General features: G+C 37.4%; 2 protein-coding genes across 2 annotated transcripts in view; both read left to right on the forward strand.

Moving 5' to 3' along the window:
- Nucleotides 1-23,572, forward strand: part of LOC109579481 (uncharacterized) — a 319,803-nt gene that overhangs the window by 166,058 nt on the left and 130,173 nt on the right. The window contains exon 7 of the mRNA XM_049446659.1: nt 893-1,029. Coding sequence (XP_049302616.1) covers nt 893-1,029 — 137 coding nt within the window. The remainder of the gene's footprint in view (nt 1-892; nt 1,030-23,572) is intronic.
- On the forward strand, nt 13,518-15,278 carry LOC105225308 (heat shock protein 27). Its single transcript, XM_019989910.3, has one exon. The coding sequence runs from the start codon at nt 13,963-13,965 to the stop codon at nt 14,689-14,691; it is 729 nt and encodes a 242-aa protein (XP_019845469.3). The 5' UTR covers nt 13,518-13,962; the 3' UTR covers nt 14,692-15,278.

The following is a 23,572-nucleotide window of genomic DNA, read 5'->3' on the forward strand; positions in this document are numbered from 1 at the left end:
TTCCTTTGAATTTCGAACTCTCCTCATTGTGCTTTTTCACTGGCAATTCACATAGTCCTTGTCGGTATCTGAGCAGAAAAGAAGCTACTAGAGGTGGAGTATGCGAAACAATGTATTTAATTTTCAAGGATGTAAATTTCAGAATATTCATGTTTGGAAACCTTTCATATACCACCCTGAGCTTCAGAGTGATTTAATGCAGCTGTCAAAATTCTCGGATACTTTGAGTACAACTTCATCTATTGTTACGGTTGGTGTCCTCCGTGATGAACCACAGATACCAACGTGAGCCGCTCTGTGAACACTTCTTAGCGAGCATTACTTTTTGTAGGCAAATACTCTAAAAAATATTTACGGCTTAACCACAGCTTCATTGACCTAATCCATCTGTTCCCAATAGATTCTCTACAGCAGTATAAGACAGGTACTTCCCACCAATAACTGGTACTGTAACTGTTTCCAAATTTCTAATGTTGGCCTCGGCTATGTCGCAGATGGTCCATCCATTGAGTTCAATATCCCCACAGGAAAAAATCTAAAAGTATGCTATCAAACGATCATGGTAACCAATCGGCCAGCCCTAAACGTGAAATTATAAGAAAAGAATAAGTAAAAAATTTACATTTTATAAACAAATTAAGCTGAATATTTAATAACAGATACATTTATTAAAGCAATATGTCTCAGAAAATGCAAAAAAACCTTACTTTTCCAACTTTTAAGATTTTTTTGCTTGCCAACATTGCCTACCTTGGTCTTTATGTATAATGTATACACTTATTTCAACTGCATAAATATTTAAATAGCCGTATCCTTGAAAAGGCGCCCAAAGCCATTATGAGCATGCAACACAATCACTTACGCGTTTCACTTTCTCTCTCTCTTATTATAGGAACTGACAATTAATCAAAAATCAGCGATTCGTGAAGACAGTGAATTTATAATTTCATGCACCGCCCAAGGATCATCGCGCATGCAATTCCAATGGTACAAGGATGGAGCGCGTGTTAACACATCCAAGGCTATAAGGTGAGCGCAAAAACACATATACTTATGCACAAAGCTTTACATTAATACAATAATATGTATACATATATAAGCACACAGACTTATAAGCACATGCGTGTATGTACATAAATATTGATCCACTACATCATTATCATTATTATGAGTATTTGTACTTTACACTGTTTTCACGCGTTGTTATTTTTGTTGTTGCACATCTGCAAACGAGCAGTGTATTTATTAACACACAAATGATAAGTGCGAAAGCGCTGCGGGCGCTGAGAAGCCTTTAAAAAAGCGTACACAATTCACCTATTGTTATTGTTGTGGCAGGTGAAAATTGTGGCACGTGTGTAGCAAACGTGAAAAATTAAATGCGTTGTTGTACTTCAATGTACGTTTTTATATATATCTGGTCCATATTGCGTGTAAGGTAGTCGATTTTCACTTATGTGCTTTAAATTGTACACATAACACATATTAATCGGTTTAACTGAAGCGTTACAGGCGTTAAAAGGAAAATATTGATGGCTGAAAAATTGAGTTGCATAATAGACATTTGTGCGAATTTCACAGTTCTGTATTTGTCATTTTTCATTTCATTCAACTTTTGTGTTGTTTAAGCCTAGTAAGGGTGATTATATGTTTTAGCAAATGCTTTATTGTTGTGTAAAATGGAGTGTGGCATATAATAAAAGAATATTTAATAAATTTTTAACTTCAAACGGATGTTTCTTTCGACTATATCTTCTTATTATTTTAAATTGGTAATCCAAGTATTTTGGAATGAAGTCAAAGTGTGCGAGGATTCCACTTGACCAGGGTCGCAATCATCTATGGCAAGAACCCAGATTGTTTGAGCCTGAGGGCACTGCCATCATGCACCTTGCGACGATGGGGAGCCAAGTAGCGAGTGTCATGACTGATTGTTTGATGACAGGAGATATATCATCTTACTCTCGTTCCCTACTGGTCCCATTTATTTCGCTTCCTTATTCAGTCCGGAGAAACCATCAGCGTACACCAGCAGTTGTACACTCTTATAAAAGATTGTGCCTTCTCGATGCAGCTTTTTAACTCGAATTCGTTCAATAGGGCATCGCCTTATCCGAAACCTCGTTTGGTATGGAACATCTCGGGGAGGTTCTTCTCGATTATGTTTGCATCTTCTCATTGGTGGTATTTCCTACTGGCGGATGCCATATGCAGCGCATAATTCTGGGGATGAGATATTGCGCCTTCACACTTTAGCTTGCCTTCAAACTTATCTTTTGGACCTGGATAATAATTGGTCTTGGAAGCTTCTATGCCAAAGGATCAATGGTAATGAAAAGTTAATTTTTCGAACAAAGCCTCAATCAACGTCCTATGCAATGGACGGTATTACAGGCAATATTCTGTTAACAACGGAGACCTCAGCTTGAAAAATGCTTGGAAACATATTCATGGACGCTGACAGTTTGATACACGGTCCAATTTGACATTCTTAGGCCTAATTTTTCCAAAGTTGTAAAACTTGAATTTAAAACACCAATATTATGGATTTTACGCCAATTTTTCACTGCATTTCTAAAAAAATAGTATCTTTTAACTAATTTATTGCTGAATAATTTAAGCTTACATTTAACTAATTTTAGAATTTATTCCTACGTAATGTGAGCTTAGAGTACTTTCAGTTGCTCAAAAATATATTTCTCCTAATATTTATGTTCTTGTCCTCATAACGGTTAACATAAATATTGCACATAATAGTATTGGCATTGTATAGACTGGAGTGACATACATATGTATATAAACGCTATTGAAATTTTAATGGAAATATATATGTAGTTGTTGTACTTACAAATTTTAATAGAAATATTTATGTAGTTGTACATACAAATTCGTCCATTTCCTCCATTGTTTATTGTTAGAACTTTGGGCAAAGAGCAATTGCGCAAATAGACAATCAATTTAAATGACAAGTGCATGGAAATTTAGTCATAACAAAGGTAGTTGTTGGATATAGTTACATTAGGGTGTTCGTTACTTCCAAATGTAAGTTTCTTCAGCTTGTTTTCTTGAAATGTTTTTTTTTTTTTGAAATTACAGTTTTGCTTAATACGAGTACAAGTGCTTTAAGTATACTATGTTGCTCATACGACACGGTGTACTGTATTGTCAGTACATTTGATGCCTAGTTTCAACTGCCTATAACTTTCAAATGAAAATATTGATGGAAAAAATCGGTATGAATGTTTTCTAGCACTGAAAATCTCATTTTAGAAAATCACTCTTTCAAAGTTGTAGGATTTATTTTATAATGCAAAATATCAATATATTCCATGTTACTATATCTGCATTGGAAGGAGAACATGACTCAGGCTAGGTTTAAACTCAGAATAAAAAGTTGGTTTGCTTTTGGGCAAAAATTGGAATTTGAGCGGGGTTCTGTGAAACAAATTCAACTACAGAAATAACGGATACCCTAAAGTACAGATATATACACACATATATAGTTACACTCGTATATAAATGTGCTCATAAATTGATTTATGCTCATTGCATAACCAATAACATGTTTATATTGCTTAGATGGCTCACGTTTTCATATATATAGCATATACACTTATTCAGTAATGCAAATATTTATTCACATTTCGGTATACACACCTATCTACTATATACACCTATATCGTATTTACCTTAACATCACTGATATGCATATTTCAAACAATTCAGATATGTTTGCCTCTATGTGTGTGGGTTCATGAAGGTTGATTGCCTTTATTATTGCTACAGCTGCTCACAATTAACACAAAAATATTGAAATTGTATAGAAGTGCATGACATCAATTAATATTGAAATTTGCATAACGGTTTTGGTAACGAAATCCAATAGACGCAAACAATTACTTTGCTGGGTGAAATAGAAATGACGAGCTCTTATTGCATTATCGACATTTTCAAAATGTGTGAATAGCTTTACATGCCATATATTCTGATGTACGTATTAGATTCTGTGTTTCCTTAGGCATTTTATCAGTCCAGTGTTATTTTAAGTCTACATTACAGTGTTAATGACCATTATTGAGTTTCAGGGAATGTTCACTTCAACGAGAAAGTTGAGCCGAAAGCGAAAATTAGTTTTTAATGAGTCATAAGAAGAAAAACAGTTATTTTTCTTGATTTTTTATCAACTCGTAAAAAAGAACTCAATTTTGATCGTTCAGTTCGTATGCCGACGATAAACTAGTGCGGTCTGCTCTAAGCATTATTCAATTCTTGAAGATAAGTTGTCAATAAAAAGTTTTTCCCAAACGAACATGATTTTCTTCGATCCATTTGTATTAAGTCTTTATTCTCTGAAGGTCCGATTTGAGAGAAAATTTTTAAATGATCCGTTCTGAACGATATATTTCGAGATTCCAGTGCTGTCATGGATAATAATCCATTCGAATTTGAGGCAGATGTATTATCAGATACGAAATTTTTCCATACAAGGACCTGATTGTGACCGATATGTTTTTATTGCAGCTATATGAAATAGTGTTTAGATCTGCATAATATATGGAGGTTACAGCACTGTCTTAGGTATTTATCCATGCCAAATTTCGTGAAGATATATTTAAAGTTTTCTATACAAGCGCTTGAGTTTGATTGATCGGTTTATATGACAGCTATAACTTATAGTGATCCGATTCGACAAATGATACGTTTGTTCGCGAGAAAAGTATTTGTACGAAATTTCTAGCATAATTTATTAAACTCATCTGCCTCAGAGTGCCCTAAATGTAGGCCACGTTGTTTTTAGCAAAGTCACATACCAAATTAAAGCAAAGTCGCAATCTCAAGGACACTATTTGTTATATCTACATAGGAATTTAACAAAATCGAACTAAATGTCCGCATGTAATACGAAAATAATTTCAAAAATTGAAAGTTGATCCGTCAACTGCTGTAATGGGGGTATTTCTAAACAACACCTTAGTGTAAACACCTTAGTGTAAACGTTCCGAAACGGCTGGACCTATCCATACACCTGACATTTTCACAATACCTTATATATATGTGGAATAACGGTGGAAGAAATAAGTTTTTTAATAATATTTTTTTTATTTTTTAAGCCGTTGTGAAATATAATTTTTTTCGAAAAATTTAACCACAAAATTTTTTTTTTTAAAAAGCTGTCAAAAATCGAAAATTTTACTAGACTTACTACTTTGTTTTTTTTTTTTTTTTATTTATTTGAACTTTGGATAATTTTATGCAGACAAATTTTCTTGGCCGCTAGACACCTGTTTCCAGAGGTTGTCCTTGGATATGGCTACGGAAACAAGGAATTAAAAAATTTTTGAGAAAGAATGGCAGAGTTTTTTCCCTTATTAAAAGATAAGTCCATTTAAAAGAATAATTTCAAAAAAACGTTTTTTTTTACTTGCAACTAGATATACCACTTTAAGACACACTGAATATAGCACTTCAGACTATAAGAAACCGAAATATCGCAATTTCGCATACAAAAATATCATTTCAACTGATTTAATTTTTATATATCACCTTTAGTACCACAGACCAACCAATATATTTACTTCACAGATAATTGTGGAATGCAAAGCCTTCCACTGATGATCTCTTGTAGCAAAATCCATAGCAACGTTAAAGCTTGAAATGCCTAAGACCCAAAATAAATGATTTAACATAAATAATTCCATAATATCTGACAACCCATAGAAATTCAGAAATTTTGTTGATTTTCACAGATACTTATATACTCGTACGGGTAGTACAACCTCTGACTCAATAACTTCTGAAACAAATTACTTCTTCTCTGTGAATTTACGATTGATTGATTGATCACCGAATGTGTTATACACAAACGCTTTCACCTATCGCAAATAAATTGCTGGAACCCAATGTTCAATTTGTGTTTTACGACTTTTGTTGCGAGCATCGCGCATCAATAAACCGTGCGTTCAAGATGCCAATGAGCTTGGCGGCTGTCATGTTAAAACATTCGTGCATATTTTTGGAACCATATTGCGACAAAAAATAACACAAAAGTAAGCCAGAATCTTACAAACCAAATGGAGTAAGAATGAGTGCAAAGCATATAAACCCAACTGCGATGAGAGCGAGCCCAAAAAGGGCGAAGCTCGTAAAATGCAGAATAAAAATCGAAGCAAAAGTAATTTTTTCTAACCGAAAGAGTATTACTAGCTGCATATTGTGTCTGTGTGTGTGTGTGCGTGCGAATAACTGACATTTTTCTTCCGCATTACTCTTTATTGGTATGCTTTGAAGTGGAGCGAGCTGGCGTTGAATATATTCATGCTCCATGCTGCCGTTGCCGTTGCCGGTGCGGCTGCTGCATCTTTATTCAACCGCAAAGCTCAGCCACTGAACTCATCCAGAGCGCAGCTGTGACCAAGCACATACATACATACACACCGATTACTGCTATAGCTATAGCCAATGTGATCAAATGAAGGCACAGATTTATTCTTAACTTGCATTGCGTTAACATTATTCAATGGCAAACAAAATAAAATGCGTTCTCGCTTGGCTACTTTGATGTGGCAGAAATTCTTAAAGTGGGTCAAAGGGTTAACATAAAGTGGGAACACATGCTGTACTGTTAAATGTTATATATGTATATATTTGTATTTATTAAGAGAATTTGTTGCATGAAAGCATGATAATAAAATATAGACAATAAATAGTTGTTGAAGAAAGAATTTCGGTGAAGTTATATCTAGGTAGGTAGGTAGAGTGGATGTCTGAGCACGCACTTAAGTCTTTATTCCGTTATTGTGAAACCATTGTTACTAGAATCCTACACTCTATTCTCTTCTCTCTAAACCACCGTGTGCAACTGACGATGCTCATCAACGCAAACAATCTTATCTGTGCGATCTCCAGTTACCCTCGACCGAAAGCTGCGATTTTTCCCATATAAAACTTTGCTTTCGCTTGTAAGATGTTCTATAGCTTCTGCTTCTACCCTTTGACAACTTTTTAAAGATAGTTAGTCCTACTAGAGTTCTTATGTCATTCCTTTTGAATTTTAATAGTCGGGATGTTGACTCCTCCGAGACTCAGCTATATTTGTTACAAATAGTTGTTGCACAGAAAGCTTTGGTGACCCTGTATCTAGGCAGTGGATGCCTGACGACGAACTTGATTCAATTTAGAAGGCCTATTGGGAAACAAAAAGCTAATTCTCTGCACAGGTCGCATGATTCCTTGCTTTTTGTGCGCCCAACCATAGGATGACTTTCCATTTGAGAGCTATGCTGTTAAGGAGCAGCGAATATTCAACTAAATAGGCAGACCTTTTCTAGATATCTCCCAACTACAACAAGGATGTATTGTTTGCAGCCTGCTCCGGCCGTCGTCTATTATTAATACTAGGTTAAGTTAGATTAGCTTAATCTGGTAGGCCAATAGTCTACCACCAAGTTTGGTCCTTTGCAATACCATTTATAGTTCAGTTACTAGGTCCAAGAGGAGAAGTAATTAACAAAGTCTGTGGCCTCACTATCGATACCTCCCCGGAAACTGACGATGTAGTCTTGTCAATGTGGGACTACTATACAGGAGATGCTCCATGGTTTCTCTGATGCCGTGCTCTATACATTTGCTGCAGTCTTCTCGATCTGTCAGCCCCATTCTGCGGGCGTGTGTTCCTAAAGTCTCTTCTATCGAGTGCCTATTTCGTGCACTTTCGATTTACAGTTTTGCTCAGGTGTTTTGCAGTTTTTCACCCAAGTTGCTCTTGCCATCGGGTTTTGATTTTCTTTATCATGCTTCTGTTTAGATCGTCGTATGGACAATGCATGGGTTTCCCAGTTTTACAATGTTGATAACGTTTTCGAGTGTTACACGTGCACCATTGTTGGCAATCTCGTCCACTATTTCACTGCCTTCGATGTCTCTATGGTCTGGCACCCAGTAGAAGTGAAGTTGCTTGCTTTTAGCATCACTTTCCTGCTTCCCAAGACACTTCTGGTCGATATGCTATACGAGGTTGATTGCTGCTTGATTGTAGCTATTGACTCTGGAATTTTCTGCAGGTGCATTTGAGACCTGCGAAGTGTCTTTCGCAATAGCAAAGACCTCAGCTTGAAGTATATTGCAGTGGTCCGGCAACTTAAAAGGCTGCCATATACCTTACTATGGACAGTATATTCCCACACCAACTCTATCGCCCATTTTCAAGCCATTCATATAAATGTTTAGAGTATTCAGTGTACCTAACATAACTTTTCGCTAGTCATCTTTTTATAAGTTGACTTTGAACCTTCTTTCCCAGCTGAAAAGTGGTGTCATGTAGTCATGAAAACGAGCTAGAGTTGCGTTGCCTTTTACTGTATTATTGCTGAACGGCTTAGCCTCGCCGCATCAAAACGGCTCGGGGTAATAAACAAATTCAAATTGTCTAGTCAAAATTCGTCTTTACCAAGTTGTATAGACTCTGACAGGCCAATGTCTAGTGAACTTCAATGCGGTGATGCCAATAGTCTTGTTGGATTCTTTGTGGAGGAATGCAAGTTGGTAACTTTTGCTTGCGAAAACAAAATTGATAGATTTGATCTATCTGCCCGGCAATCAGCCTTAATACCGATCTGAAACAAGCAAAACAAACTCTGTGAAGTAATATATACTTTATTGAAATGAGCTCAAAGTCGGCTACTAATTAGGTTTTTGTTAATCAATTTTAATATTAAAATATTAAAAAAGAAAGACACCTCACAATCGAAATCAACAAAAAGAAGGCGGATTTTCCTGTAATACCACTGATCCGCTCAATCCTGGATTTTTTCAACTTATTTTATATTTTGTGCTTACTTGTGATTTAACTTTTAAAAGACTTGCGAAATAATTGGTTGATGTTTTTAATTCTTTTATATGCGCTTTTCACTTAAAAATGAAAAACAAAAAACACTTCCATGTGAATTTAATGCTGTAATTGAATTTTATTATTAAAAATACTTCAAAATGTATACCATTCAGCTTTTTACTCAAGTTCTTTGAAATTTCTTTTAGCTCTACCCACCTTAATGCGTTTACATAAGCCCACAAGCATAATTGTAAATTATAAAATTCGCAGAAACAATAATTATTCAAAGTGAAGCCAAGCTGTCAATTAAATAACTGGATTCGCTAATGTTCGCCTATAAATTCCTAGAACCCATTTGGCTTTCAGAAATTTCCATTTTAATCACCCATTTTTTTATTAATGTAATACATGATTGCTATTAAAAAATATTGTGTAATTCTATATTATTTTCAAGGAAAGAGGAAATTTATTTTTAACTTTTCACCCCACAAGCAAATTTAAAAAAGTTCAAAGTAATTCGAAGTCAATGTTCACATATTTTATTTTCTGAATAGGAAAATTGAGTTTGTCGCGATATTTAGAACCCTCGGAAGGAAAAATCGGCGACCGTATAAAGGATATATGCAACTGATAAGCATGACTAGCATTTTTCTAACACTTAAGACAGAAGTCTTGCTTATAAGTACTAGAAAAAAGGAGGAAAGTTTATCCCTCACCATAGGGGAGTCCGAGATTATTTCACAGCCACAACTAAAGTATCTCGGAGTACTAATAGAGTCAAGGCATAAATTTAAGGATCACCCACATAGAATACACTGCAGGTAAAACGAATAAAATCCTAGATGTATTAGTAGGAATTATGGCAAATAAAGGCTGTGTGCATTCAAGCCGGCAATTTTTACTCGTAAAGGCAAAGAAATCGGTTGGGTTATATGATAATATTTAATATTGGCCCAGGTGTTAGGCATTAAATCCTATGTCAGACAATTAAACAAGCACTTGCTGTCGGCACTAAGAGATCTCAGTGCTTTTCGAACATTATCAAGTGATGCTGCTGAAATATTAGCAAGTATGATGCCCATTGAAATCCAGGGTGACGAATATGAGAAGCCGAAAGAGTTAGAAGCTTAACAATATGGCAACAGCGGTGGTAAACCTCACTCAAAGGACGGTGAACCCAAAGACTGACACCGGACATGGCTCGAGAGACGACATGTGGACCTGCATTTCCACCTAACCCAAATACTTAGTGAACATGGGTGCTTTAGAAGCAAACTGTACAGATTCCAGCACGACATTAGTTCGAATTGTCCGACCTGAATTCAGAGTGCTTTGAAGACTCTGTGTATATATTTTTTATTGCCCTTGCTTTTTAAGTACAAAATAAAAATTTAACCAGATTCGTCTTTCTTTATTTATGCAGACTAGTCCCTCAGTTTTTGAGATAGCACTCCAAAATTTTGCACCTATCCGTTTATCATCAAGGAGTTGCTGATTTGTCGGAATTACTACTATCGGACTACTATAGCATATAGCTGTCATACAAACTGAACGATCGGAATTGAGTGTTTGTATGGAAAACTTTTTCATTTCATGAGCAATCTTCACGAAGTTTAGTATGGATAATTTTCTCAGACAATCGAGCAATCTCAAAAAAAAAAAAAACATGGTGTAGACTGAATTACTTTAGCATATAGTGGCCATATAAACCGACCGATCAAACTTCTTGTGCGGCATATTTTGCATTTATGAAGATTATTTTGGCTTCGGTGCAATCTAAGTTAATGTTATATTTTTAGATAAAAAATCTGAATATAATTCTTTCAAAAAATCTCAAAGCTGGCGCACACAACATAATATTCAGCTTCATTTACTAATTTCCTGAAGTACTTCATTTTCTTTTTTACATTTAATATAATTTCAACATTGTTTTGACATTACTCAACAACCCAGCTTCTTTGTTGCCTTGTCATATTGTCCCAGTGCGTCCAGCTGTCGCCAGCCGGTTTGAAAATGAATAGCATCGAAGTATATAATCTAATTTCCGACCAATCACTAAACTGTCTATGCGTCTGATAGTTCTTGCTGTTGGTTAGCAGAAAGAGTGACGCCATTGAAACAACAATTTTCCACACTTTTCCTAAAGCATTTTATTCTACAAGCTGCATAGCTTTGTATATGCATTACAAAGCTTTATTGCGTTTAAAAATTTTAAGTAACATATATTATATAGTACATATATATTATATAAAATTTATAATAGAAATTCTAACATTTCTAGCGAACTCCGTGTCTTTACTTTTTACTCAGTTCATGCATACCACCATGTATCTTCCATTTTTTGCTCACGACTTTCGCTTAACACCGCAACGAGTGGTTACTGCTCCAGTGCTGTTTTGCTATCTCAAAGGTCACGAATTTCATTAGTTACACTTCCGCGGCGAAAGTTAAGCGCATAAATTCACTACACGAAAAGATGAGCGCAAAGCTCCGAAGCGCGTTCGCTTACCGCAACGCTATTACCTACTTACATGCTTACATGCTTTCTAACTCTAGCGCTTGGCAGCTCGCGTATATTGTTGTTGGCCACTGGGAGTGGTGCAAAGCGTACGCGGCACGTGGCTTGGCTATACCGAGGCAGTAGAAAGCTAGATCTAAATGGTTACATATGTGAACCGTTAGTACACTCAGACGCCATGTACCACCATGAGAGTGCATATCGACTTTCTACACACACATATATACATGCAGCGTTATCTGATTGTGTTTGTGTGGCTGCCTATACCTTTTGGTAGACAGGAAACTTAAGCGCTGAACTGTCACGGCCCACTGAGCAAAGTTAAACGCTGTTTAGTTTGCTGTGCTTGTTATGTCGAAATTCGATTATTGATCAAACAATGGAACGCGGAAATACAACTGTACATATGTATGCAGATAGGTGTATTAACAATGATTTTGCATTTCCATGCGAAACTCAGTTAGTAACTGGTAATACGGTAGTAGAATGCACTCAACTTAAAGCCAACAGTTACTGATTTCCAACTCAAAAAGAAAATAAAACTCAAATGAGAAGAGGCACACACTCAATCTCAAAATATTCTTTAAAATCAGGCCAGAGGACCATTTTGTATCTATCTTAAATATTTATTTTCAAAAATGGAAATCTTATTTAAGTCCAAATCGCACCTAAAACTGAAAGATAAAGAAATCTTTAAAACATGAAGTTAAACTGAACTCATACAAACATCAATTTCAACCTCCGTCTCAATATCAATTTTAATTTTAACCTCATCCTGAAACCCAATCTTAATCTCAACGTCAATCTTAATCTTAACCTTAACCTTAACCATAACCTTAAACTTGAGATTAAGGTTACGTAACCTTAACAGTAACCTTGGCCTTAACCTTAACCTTAACCTTAACCTTAACCTTAACCTTAACCTTAACCTTAACCTTAACCTTAACCTTAACCTTAACCTTAACCTTAACCTTAACCTTAACCTTAACCTTAACCTTAACCTTAACCTTAACCTTAACCTTAACCTTAACCTTAACCTTAACCTTAACCTTAACCTTAACCTTTACCTTAACATTATCCTTAACATTAATCTTAACCTTAACATTAACCTTAACCTTAAATTTAACATTAAACTTAACCTTAACCTTAACCTTATCCTTAAACTTAACCTTAACCTTAACCTTAACATTAACCTTAACCTTAACCTTAACCTTAACCTTAACCTTAACCTTAGCCTAATTCTTAACCTTAACCTTAACCTTAACCTTAACCTTAACCTTAACCTTAACCTTAACCTTAACCTTAACCTTAACCTTAACCTTAACCTTAACCTTAACCTTAACCTTAACCTTAACCTTAACCTTAACCTTAACCTTAACCTTAACCTTAACCTTAACCTTAACCTTAACCTTAACATTAACCTTAACCTTAACCTTAACCTCTACCTTAACCTTAACCTTAACCTCTACCTTAACCTTAACCTTAACCTTAACCTTAACCTTAACCTTAACCTTATCCTTAACCTTAACCTTAACCTTAACCCTCAACCTCCATCATCAACCTCATCCTTAACCTTAACCTAAATCTCAATCTCAACCTCAACCTCAACGCCAATCTCAACCTCATCCCTAACCTTAACTTTAATCGTAAACTTGACCTCAACCTCAACCCAAACTTCAATCTCAACTTCAACCTGAACGTCAACTTCAACCCCAACCTTAACATCCAGCTCAATCTCAGACTCATTCTCAATCTCAACTTGACCTCAACCTCAACCACAATATCAATCTCCTCTGCCTCCATTTCAATGTCTGCCTCAAGCTCTACTTTAACCCCAATGTCAACCCCAACTTGCTGAATCACCCTCTATCTCAATCCCACGATTAACAGTGACTATAATCTTAACATTAACCGCAATTGCATAATCAACATTAAACTCAGCTCATCCTCACCTACCACTCTACTTGGAGCTCATTATCGAACTCAATTCCTTCCCAAACCCAGAAATTCGAGCAAAAAACTTAAGTCCTAAAATTACTCAATTCGAAACTCAAAGTCGTAGTACAACTCAATTGTTCCAGTAGCTTCCTGATTTATCACTTTTTGCTTTCGCCCTTAGTTACGACATAATTAGCATCAGCGTTGAATAGTAAACAGTACAGTTTCGTACTGCCTCAACCTCAAGCAAGTTCAGCCCTTTACCCAACGACAACATTTTTGCATAACTAGTTAACTAGAAAGTAAAATAATGAATGCTTGTTTGGCATGAAATTCACCTCGCATTCCAGCGCATAGTTTGCGAAGGCGAAGGCTTCATTGCCAATTGCTCAGCGCGCACTCGATTCAGTACGAACTTGGCACGAGCCGTGAGCGGTGGTGACAACACTTTTTTTGGCGGCACGTCCAAAAAATTCTGGTTGTCGCTGCATAACGGCAACCACATCTACACCAGCGAAACTAAAACACAAAAAACAGTAAAAACCGAACGAAACGACATCGGCAACGATAGGAAAATACGATAACGACGACGACGTTAATGCCGGCGCGCAGCGAGGCGTAAAACCTGCGATAACAACAAAAACGAAATACGAAGGCGAGACAGTAGGTCAACAGCAACATGCCTATACATTGGGACTATGATTGGGATTGGCCGCACGATCACTTCTGGCACTGGCCCTCCACACGCCTCTGGCCCTTCGATAGCTTCAGCTATCATGCAAGGTGTCCGACATCGCGTCGCTGGAAGTCGACCTTCACACATCACGATGTGGATGTATGTGCCCGCGACTGGCATATGCATCACTGGTCGGACGATGGTCCGTGGTGTCATCGCTCGTGCTTGGCCAGTCGTGCGACCATCGAGACGGGCGACGAGCCGGACAGCAATGGCAAGGGCACCTTTAAGGTTGTCATCGATGTGCACCATTTCCGCGATGACGAGCTCGTCTTGAAGGTGCGCAACAATGACACCGTTATTTTGACGGGCAAGCAGATGGACGACCGTGGTGAGAAGAGCAAATTCTGTATTACACGTGAATTTACGCGCAAATATAAATTACCAAGGAATTACGACGCCACTTTGGCCAAAGCTACGCGTTCCACCGATGGCGTACTGACAATTATTGTACCACCACCGCCACCACTGGACGACGTGGAGCGTTTGGTGGATATCGAACCGACCGGCGCTTATTTCGGCACCACTGCCACAACAGCGAAGCAAGACGCCAAGGCTATTGAGAATGGTGCGGCGGAGAATGTGGAAAATGCGGAGTTGACTGAAGAAAGCGAGGCTGCTGGTGATAAATCAAAGAAAGCGCGTTTCGACTCCACAGATGAGTCAAAATGAAACGCAACGCCTGCTGCGGCCGCTCGCACTTGCGCGAAATGGCGTGGCAACTTCAAGCAGCGCTTCAAGGCCTTTTTGTCAAAAAAACAGAAAAATGCAAAGCATAGTTGCAAAGGAATGAATTAGTGTTGAGCGGCTGCGGTGGTGTAGTGTCGAGTTATATTGTGAAATAAATATATTTCAACTCAAAATATTTTGGAAAAATGTGCTTGCGTCCAACGCAGCCAAAATCTTTAACCAAAACTATGCACAGTGTTCTTTAAATCACTCTCGAAAAATCTTTAAAAAAATATTTCTGTTGCACTTGAATAGCTATCACCAGCCACGAGCTGAAACATAATCTAACTATCATATTTAGAAAAATATTAATTCAATACTATATACTATTACTTTAACGGGAATACAATGATGCTATCAAAATACTTAACTTACGCCTAAGTTTCCAGTCTAATGTACTAATGGTCTCTCAAAAAAAAAAAACAAAATGAAAAGTATAACATCTAGTGCTAATAATATTATTAACTAAATAAATCAATAAAATAAATAAAATTTGGTGCTTAGACAACCTCTAAGGACACGAAACCAAAGCATGTGTTGTTATTGTTGGTGAAGAAAGGAATTGTATGGAAGAATCTTTTAATGTAATAAGCTTACATATAAGTTCGTGTTTAAAAGAAGTTAGTGCAAAGGGTAATAATAATTCAACACTTCAATACTTTACTCAATGTATAGTATATTTTTGAGGGGACAATGAAATATTTTTTTCCGAATAGAAGAAAAGCTCCTTCAGCGAATTTTGTTTTATCTCTTCCATCGACTGAAAACGGATTCCACCGAGCGGCAATTTCAGTTTGGAGAACAATAAAAGATTATACGGAACATGTATGACTTATTCTCCTTAATGATCGGCAAATTCATGATGCACTAAACCACGAATATAAAAAAAATCAATAAGCATCACCTTGATTTTTGAGCGGCTTTGACGTGTTTTTTTTTTTTTTTTGGTTTAGGCTCATTTTTCTTCTATATCGATGATTTTAGACTTTTTTTATTTGATTATCAAACTCATAAATCCATGTCTCATCGGTAATTATATGAATTTAGGATCGAAATTCACTCAATCAAGCATGTTCAAAGGGACTCTGTTTTATCAGTTTTATCGGAACGAGTCGAGCAAGAATGCTTTTCATACCCAAAATATCCACCAAAATCATTCGATTGGACTCGTGAGAGATGCCGAGATCTCTTGCCAACTCTTTAATATTAGCCTGACGATTTCAATAACCATGCCCTTAGGTATCCTTCACTTACCATGAACTTCACCAAATTTCAACTTAACACCAGAAGTTCTATCAAAATGTCAAATATGGAAGGACAAGAGCAATTTGATATTATTTGATCGTTCCAAGAATTTTAGTGGACAGCATAGAATATGAATATATGAATAATACAAGAGAAAACAAAACTTACTTTAGCCGTCTGCGATTCGCCTTTTCTCTTACTTGATATGTGAAAGCAAAAATACACGGATCAGTTAAAAAATATTATGTCAATCAATATATAGTGTGGTATAATCGTATCATTATTGGATTATGCCACATTTTGTTTGTTGGATTCATTAAATTTCTATAATAAATATACTCTGTGACTATACCAGTGTGTTATATTTTATTTTTTTTTTTCAATTTACAGACTTGATCTAATCGCATACTAATATATCTACACTTTGTTATGTCAATTTATGGAAGTTATGTCAATTTCCTTTTCGATTCATTGTTCTCAATGACTTGGGGAAGAGAAGTATGTTAGTCAATCAATGGATTAAGTGGTATATTCGCAACTTCATTAGATTGTATGAATTTTTGTGAATTTTACCAGTTCTTTGTACTAGTCACTAAAGTGGTATAATAGTATGGTGTTGTATCTTTAATATATTATAACAGGTTATGTATTTTATACCAGTTTTCTGTTCGAGACACAAAAGTGGTATAATAAATATATTCAGTCCTTATAACCAGTATATATTATATACCAGTTTATGTGTGTTGTAGCAGTTGTCTCTTCGATTCACTGTTATCAATGGATTGGGGAAGGGAAGTCTATATATAAATATTTAGCTTTATACTATTACGAAACTTTGTAAAGTAATGTTGTCAGCTGAATCTAATAGAGTGCTAGCTTATAGTTTGGCTTATGATAAGATATAATACTAATAGCTAATATTAGCTTATGCTTTTGTAAGTGATTTGGGAAAAGGTTGCCGCTCTGATTTATCTCTCTTGTCTGGGGTATAGAAATTTCGTTAAATTGCTGCCTCTCTGTTGAGCTTTATCTTTAAACAACTAGTCGAGGACCTCAAAACTTTATATCGATTCATTTAACTATTATTAGTTGAACTTTTGGGCGAAGAGTGAATATTGCAAGACTGATACCAAACGTCCTCACATTTTTTATCTTAACATCAAGTAAGTGAAATGCCAAAACAATGTCATTTCATGTTCATGAAAATCCTCTTTCCGCTACGTGAAATAAAGCATGTGTCTACAGTTTTTTAATATTCCTAGTAATTTTTGATTATTTTGTGCAAGAGAAACTACTATTGGTTTATTTTTACCCAGCGAGACATAGTAAGGAACTGAATGCATAATTTTATAGTTACAATCTCAAAGCAAAATCCTGGAATCATCAGCACCAGATATTGAAGAAAAACAAAGAAAAAAACCAGGAATTGTATTCTATAGTCGGAGAGGTATTTTCGTATATGAAATTTTAAGAAGAACCTTTGTCGACCTCACTCAGCCTTAAGTAATAATATTTATAGCCACACCTAAGCTTTGTATAAATTTCTTCAAATTGTTCTTCGACAACCATCACAAACCACATGATCATTCTCTTAGAAAATACAACAAATACCTTCTAAAATATTATATATTCGTTAAAGCGTGCCATCTATGCCCTCTCTGCTCTGTTGCCACCCAATATTAAACGAAGATATATTTGCGCATACAATATATAATTTTTTACGATTCCACCGTTGTTAACACATACGTCACCTGGCGGTTATGGTGGCATGTTGTTTACGAGCAGGCACGTAATAAAGCGCGTGGCAATTTCAAGTGACATTCTTAGAATATGACACACACACACATAGAGCAAAAATCACACGTGCGGCAAGAGTCCAGCTGGTTCAGTGCATTTATAGAGCGGGAAGGCTAAGCAGCGAGTATATGACAGGCAGTAGCTGCTGTGGTGCTTCTTAGCTGTCTGCCTGCAAATAAGCGGCGGTATATGGCGAACACGCGTAGAAAAAGGAAAGGAAAAAAGCCAAAATGCAATATTTTTATGCTGAATGTGCTTTTTTTACGATTTGTTGCGTCAAAGCAATTGTTGTTGACGACGAGGTCGTTTACTCTTTGACGCTTGCAAATATTAGCAACTTTATTGCCCATCAGTGGGGTCATAGTATATGTATATGACTGTGTGCATATGTCTATGTGTGCATGTATTTGTGCAGAAAACGGCAGTTTGCGCCATGCACAGAGAGCATGCAGTTTTTAGTGCCTTTTATATGTCTTTTTGGTATACTTCATGGACCACCGTCGCAGCGTTGCATTAATAAACTTGCGCTGTTTTAGTATAGTATATAATATATATATAAATATGTATATCTATACATAAATATGTTTTTGTGCAATTTTTTTGTTTGCATTTTAGTGTCAAGCTGCTAACAAATTCCTCGCTATTAAATTAGGCGTTGCACAGTAAAATATTATTTATGTCACCGGGCTTTGCTGGCCATCTACCACCAACCCAGTTATGGCGTGCAAATGGGCTGTAAAAAGATACAGGCGTAAAAATGTGATAACTGCATATATATACATATAAAGATTCGGCCACAAAGTAGATGATAAAAGTGGGAACAAATATTACACATATTTTTCTTTGTATGTGGCAATGCCTCTTGTAGTCAAGTGTTGAAAAGATTTGTTGGAGTAATATAATTTTATAATGTTAAAAAAATTTATTTTTCATAAGAAAACCTGGATATTCGAAATATTCTATTTTTCAGCAAAAGATTTATTCATTCATGTAACCATAAAACTCAGATTTACACCGAAGTTTCAGTGATATAAACGACATGGACGCTTCATCATCATTTTGAGAAAGAGACAAAGAGAATTATCTCCAAATATTAATAAGTCGAAGGCGTATTTACTTTCTTAATTCAGTATTAGTATTATTAATCTCTGCTAACTTCATTGACATTATATTTTGTTATGCTTTTAATATGGGTGGACATTTCTCCGATATCTTTTGATTGCAAAAAATCTTAAAGCAGCCCTCGAAACAAGTAAACTAAACAAGGCTGGTTGTTAAGGGATACACCTAAAATGAAAATTCGAAAAATTATTTTTATTTGGTTTAATGAAAATAATTGGTATTAAACGGCTCTAAGAGATAATTCCCGGTCCTTGGTGTTATTCAACGTCAGCTTACATACTTAGAGGCAGTTCCTTTTCGTGCTGTCTAAGCAGCTTTAAAATCGTTAAAGAAATGGTGTGTGCCGATCTTCCTTTCATGGGTCTTTTCCAAGATTTCGCGCAGGGTGAAAATCTGGTCGATAGTAGATTTTCGAGGTCTATAGCTACACTGATAAGGTCCAATCAGTTTTTGAATGGTGGAGTCCGGTCTTTCACACACTACGCTTCATATGACCATATATGCAATATTAAAAGGCTTATTCCATGGTAATTTAGGTTTGGGCAGAGTAATCTTAGGTTGCAATCGTCGGGCATGCTTTCAGCCGACCGTATCTTACAAAGAGATGCACCTTGTCAATTCTTCGTCGCCGCCATCGGCCCCTGCCGCTTTGATGTTCTTCAAATGGGTAATTGCTATTCGAGCCGCATCATAGTTGGGCAAAGGATCCATCGTCATCGATTAATGAATCGGATTCATGGATGAAAGTTGTACTTTCACTGTCATTCAGCAGGCTGGAAAAGTCTTCCCTCCATAACTCAGTATGCGCTTAACATCAGCCACTAGATCACCTACTCGATTATGGTGTGGTGTTGAAACCTTCCGTTAGTAGCCGCATCTTTTCGTAGAATGTGTTTTACTTTATTTTTCTGTACCAGTCGGTTAGCTTCTCACTTCTTACTCACGCATTTTGGCCTCTTTGTTAGTTGTTCCCTCTCCAACTTCGATCGTAACATTGAGATAGTTAGTTATAATAGTAGAAGATCACGGTGTAAATGTAAATAAACAACCTTAAAGCCGGTTTTAATGAAAATTCTGTACTTTTTTGCGACTCTCTTCTCAAACACTAGTCTACTGCCTTCAGCACTTGCTCGCTTGACAATCCGTAGTCTTAAAAAGAATTAATAAATGGCTTACCTTCCTTTTTTCCATGGTACCCTACTATCGGACTGGTCGAATTTAGCAGTTGCGTTTGAACAGCCGAAGCGAACGGACGTGTGCGCGGACGATTCAGTTTTTACGGAGCGTTAATATTGATGACGGTGTTGTGGTGCTTTTGTTGCCAAAACTATTGAAGGTCATCATTGTGCGAACAATAGACGCAAGTGTAGTGCGGGACAACTTAGTTTGAAAAGTTTCCCAGGATAAAGTGATTAGTGTGGGTTTTCCCAAATAAGTGTGCGAAAAATAGACGCAAAAAACAGTGTGGGTTTTTCCCAAAGAGTGTACACACAATAGATGTGCAGTGTGGGTGTTACCCAAATAATTGTGTAAACAATAGACGCAATTTTTGTGTGGGAAAATATACATTTCCCAAAAAAGGGATTAAGTGCAGTGACAGTGTGTGTGTGCTACCTAACGCAGGTAGAACTTTTGTGAGAGAGCACAAGAAGGTTCTAGTGCGCGAAAAGTTCTGTGTGGGTTGTCACGGAATTATTGTGAAAACAATAAACAATAGACGCCAGTGAAGTTTGGGTTTTTCCCAAAAAGTGTACGAAGGACGAAATATAATTATCAAGTGCGGGTTGGGTAATCCCCAACGAAAACGTGTATTTCGCTGCAATGTCTGCAGCACGAAAAAGGGGATCTAAGTGTATCAGCGGAGGGAGCGATGACTCTGGGCCTAAGGTGGTCGATGTGGAGTCATCCGATGATGATGGAGTAGAGCAGTCCCGAAAAGCGCGTAGGAAGGCGCGCTTGGAAAAAGCAGAAAAGGAGGCAAAGGACAGCGGCAGGAAGGAGAAATCAAAGAAGGCAAAGGAAGGAAAAGAGGAGGTAATTTTAGAACCAAATTCCGCTCGCGGAAATGAGGGTAAATCTGTTGTTGGTGGGGGTAGCGTTATATCGCCTGACGCTAATAGCCACCTTAAGGCTATGTCGGACTTAACTCTTGAGTTAAGCCGCCTGATGCACGGGGGGGTGGAGTTTGAGGTATCTACGATCATGGAAATTGGTAGGGGATATGAATCACTGTTACTTACAGTGATTCTGGAGAATGCCGAACTTCGCGGGCAGATAAATGCACTGCACAAGGTAAATAGTGCAGTAACGAGTGCAATGAAGAGTGCAGCTGCAGCTGGTCATTCGACCAGAAGCATGGAGGCTCCTGTGTCTTCGGCGATTGCCCCACCGGCACCTGTGCTGGAGGCAATAGCGCCAAAGGAGCCTAAACCTGTGGAGACCTGGTCTGTTGTGGTCAGAAGCAAGGCTCCAGCCACCTCATCAAAGGAGGTGGCCAAAAAGGTTTTAAAAGAAGTGGGACCTTCCCTTGGCGTGCGTGTGCACGCAGTGAAGCAATTAAAGGATGGTGGTGTGGTCATTCGGACCCCCTCCATCAAGGAAAGGGATATGGTGGTGAAAAACACCAAATTTGCTGAGGTCGGTCTTAGGGTGACCGTCAATAAAAAGGTGAGGAAAAGGGTCGTTGTGCAGGGTGTGCACACCGAATTCAAGCTGGAGGAGTTCATGGATGAACTATTCGAGAACACCATTAAGAAGAGTTGCCCTGGGGTGAAGAAAACCGACGTCTGCGTAATAAGCAATACTTGGAATAAGGAGAATGGTAAGCTGACCGTCGTTCTAGAAGGAGAGGACGAGGTGATCGCAAGTCTTTTGAAGGTAGGAAGGGTCTACGTGAAGTGGTTCTCCTTCCGTGTTCGTGCGGATAGCCCAGTTGCCGGTTGTTTCCGATGCATGGGCTTCGACCACCGGGTTGCAAATTGTCCGGCCAAGTCTGATGTCTGCCGGAGGTGTGGCCAAGAGGGTCACAAGGCGGCACGTTGCGCCAATGCCCCGCATTGTCGCAACTGCCACTTGAAGGGGAAGCCGGCTGGACATCTCATGATGTCCGCCGCCTGTCCAGTATATTGCGGCATAGTCGAGCGCGCGCTTGCCAAACATTGACGGGCGCGCTAAAACGTTCGATTGGGTAGGTTAAGTAAAGGGGTTTGCTGGGGGTTTGGGATGGGAGTGTGGGGTCTAGCCCTTGGTCACCAGTCCAGAGCAGTATGGAAGCTCAACTGGTAGTAGTTTCGGCTACGAAGTCTGACCGGAGACTTAATTCTGGTACCACGGGGAGCAGGAGCCCTTGGAGTTCGCTCCAACCTGCTCATGCGGTAGGCCCCTTGGGGAGTATCGTGGTGGTTGTGGTTTATACCCAAATCGCGGGAAGAGTGTTTCGATCACTCAATGTGGAGTTGCATTGCAACCGGGTGCCGGACCCATAGTACGGCAGAGGTTTTAGATGGGCCTCGAACCCTACCAAGGTGGTTAGTGTGTCCATTCCACACTGCCAATTGGTACTGAAAATGCTTAGCATTCTCAGGGCGCTGATCAACGCATTGATTTGATCCGTTGTACTTTTGAGTACCGTAGAGTAAGGTTGTCGTCAGCAGGTACCTACGTAAAACACACCGGACGTTGTTCGAATTTAGCGGCTATTCTTTAGTAGCCTATAATTCAAAAAAATATTTGGAAATTTTAATTAAAGTTTTGGTATGTTATTTTTTAAGGCGACTTGGCTCCCACGTCACTGTTGGCAGTCATAACTTTGAAATCGTAGATAACTTCATCTATCTTGGTGCGAGTACCAACACCAACAACAATATCAAACTTGAAATCCAACACTAAATCACTCCAATCGCCAATAGGTGCCACTTTGAACTAAGTAGGCAACTGAGAAATAATAAAAATCTCACGACGTAGAAGGATTCTATAATTCCTCATTATCTCTGTCTTGCCATATGGTACAGAAGGATGGATAATGACATCATCCGATGAGTCGGTTTTAGAAGAGTTCGCGAAAAAACTTTTGCGAAAGATTTATGGTTCTTTACGCACGAACGCAATGTGTAAGCTTCTTACTAAGTTTAAAGCATATCTTTTAGATGCTTTTTCAAGCCTAGATCTAAATCATTGAACATTTTTAAAATTATTTATATTTAAATTAACTAAAATGTTAAATGCAGCATAAAATTTTCCCAGAAATTATATGATAAATTTCGAAAATATTAAAGTAAAAGTTCTGGACTCAAGTTTAATTTATATTATTTTTTCTACTAAAAGCGCTTGATACACTTTAAAAGCCATTACAACATAGCTTTCACAAAGGTTTGCATGAGTATGTGTATGTAAATAATTCCGTATGTGTGTGTAAATATGTAGTTCCAAAGTATCTTTATTTGGCTTACAAACCATTTTCATCCGAAGCAATATGCACATGCTCGTACTCAAGTGGCTCTAGTGGCCATTAAGTGCCCTAACTTATACTACACAACTCTCATTACAAGTTTTCGGGTTGATTTAAGTGCAGCATTTATGAGAAAATTATGCAAATTCTTTATGTATATGAAAATATTTTATAATAATTTTACACAAAAAAGGTGGTTTTATAGTTAGAAAG

Source organism: Bactrocera dorsalis, chromosome 1 (assembly GCF_023373825.1).
Source record: "Bactrocera dorsalis isolate Fly_Bdor chromosome 1, ASM2337382v1, whole genome shotgun sequence".
NCBI lineage: Eukaryota > Metazoa > Arthropoda > Insecta > Diptera > Tephritidae > Bactrocera > Bactrocera dorsalis.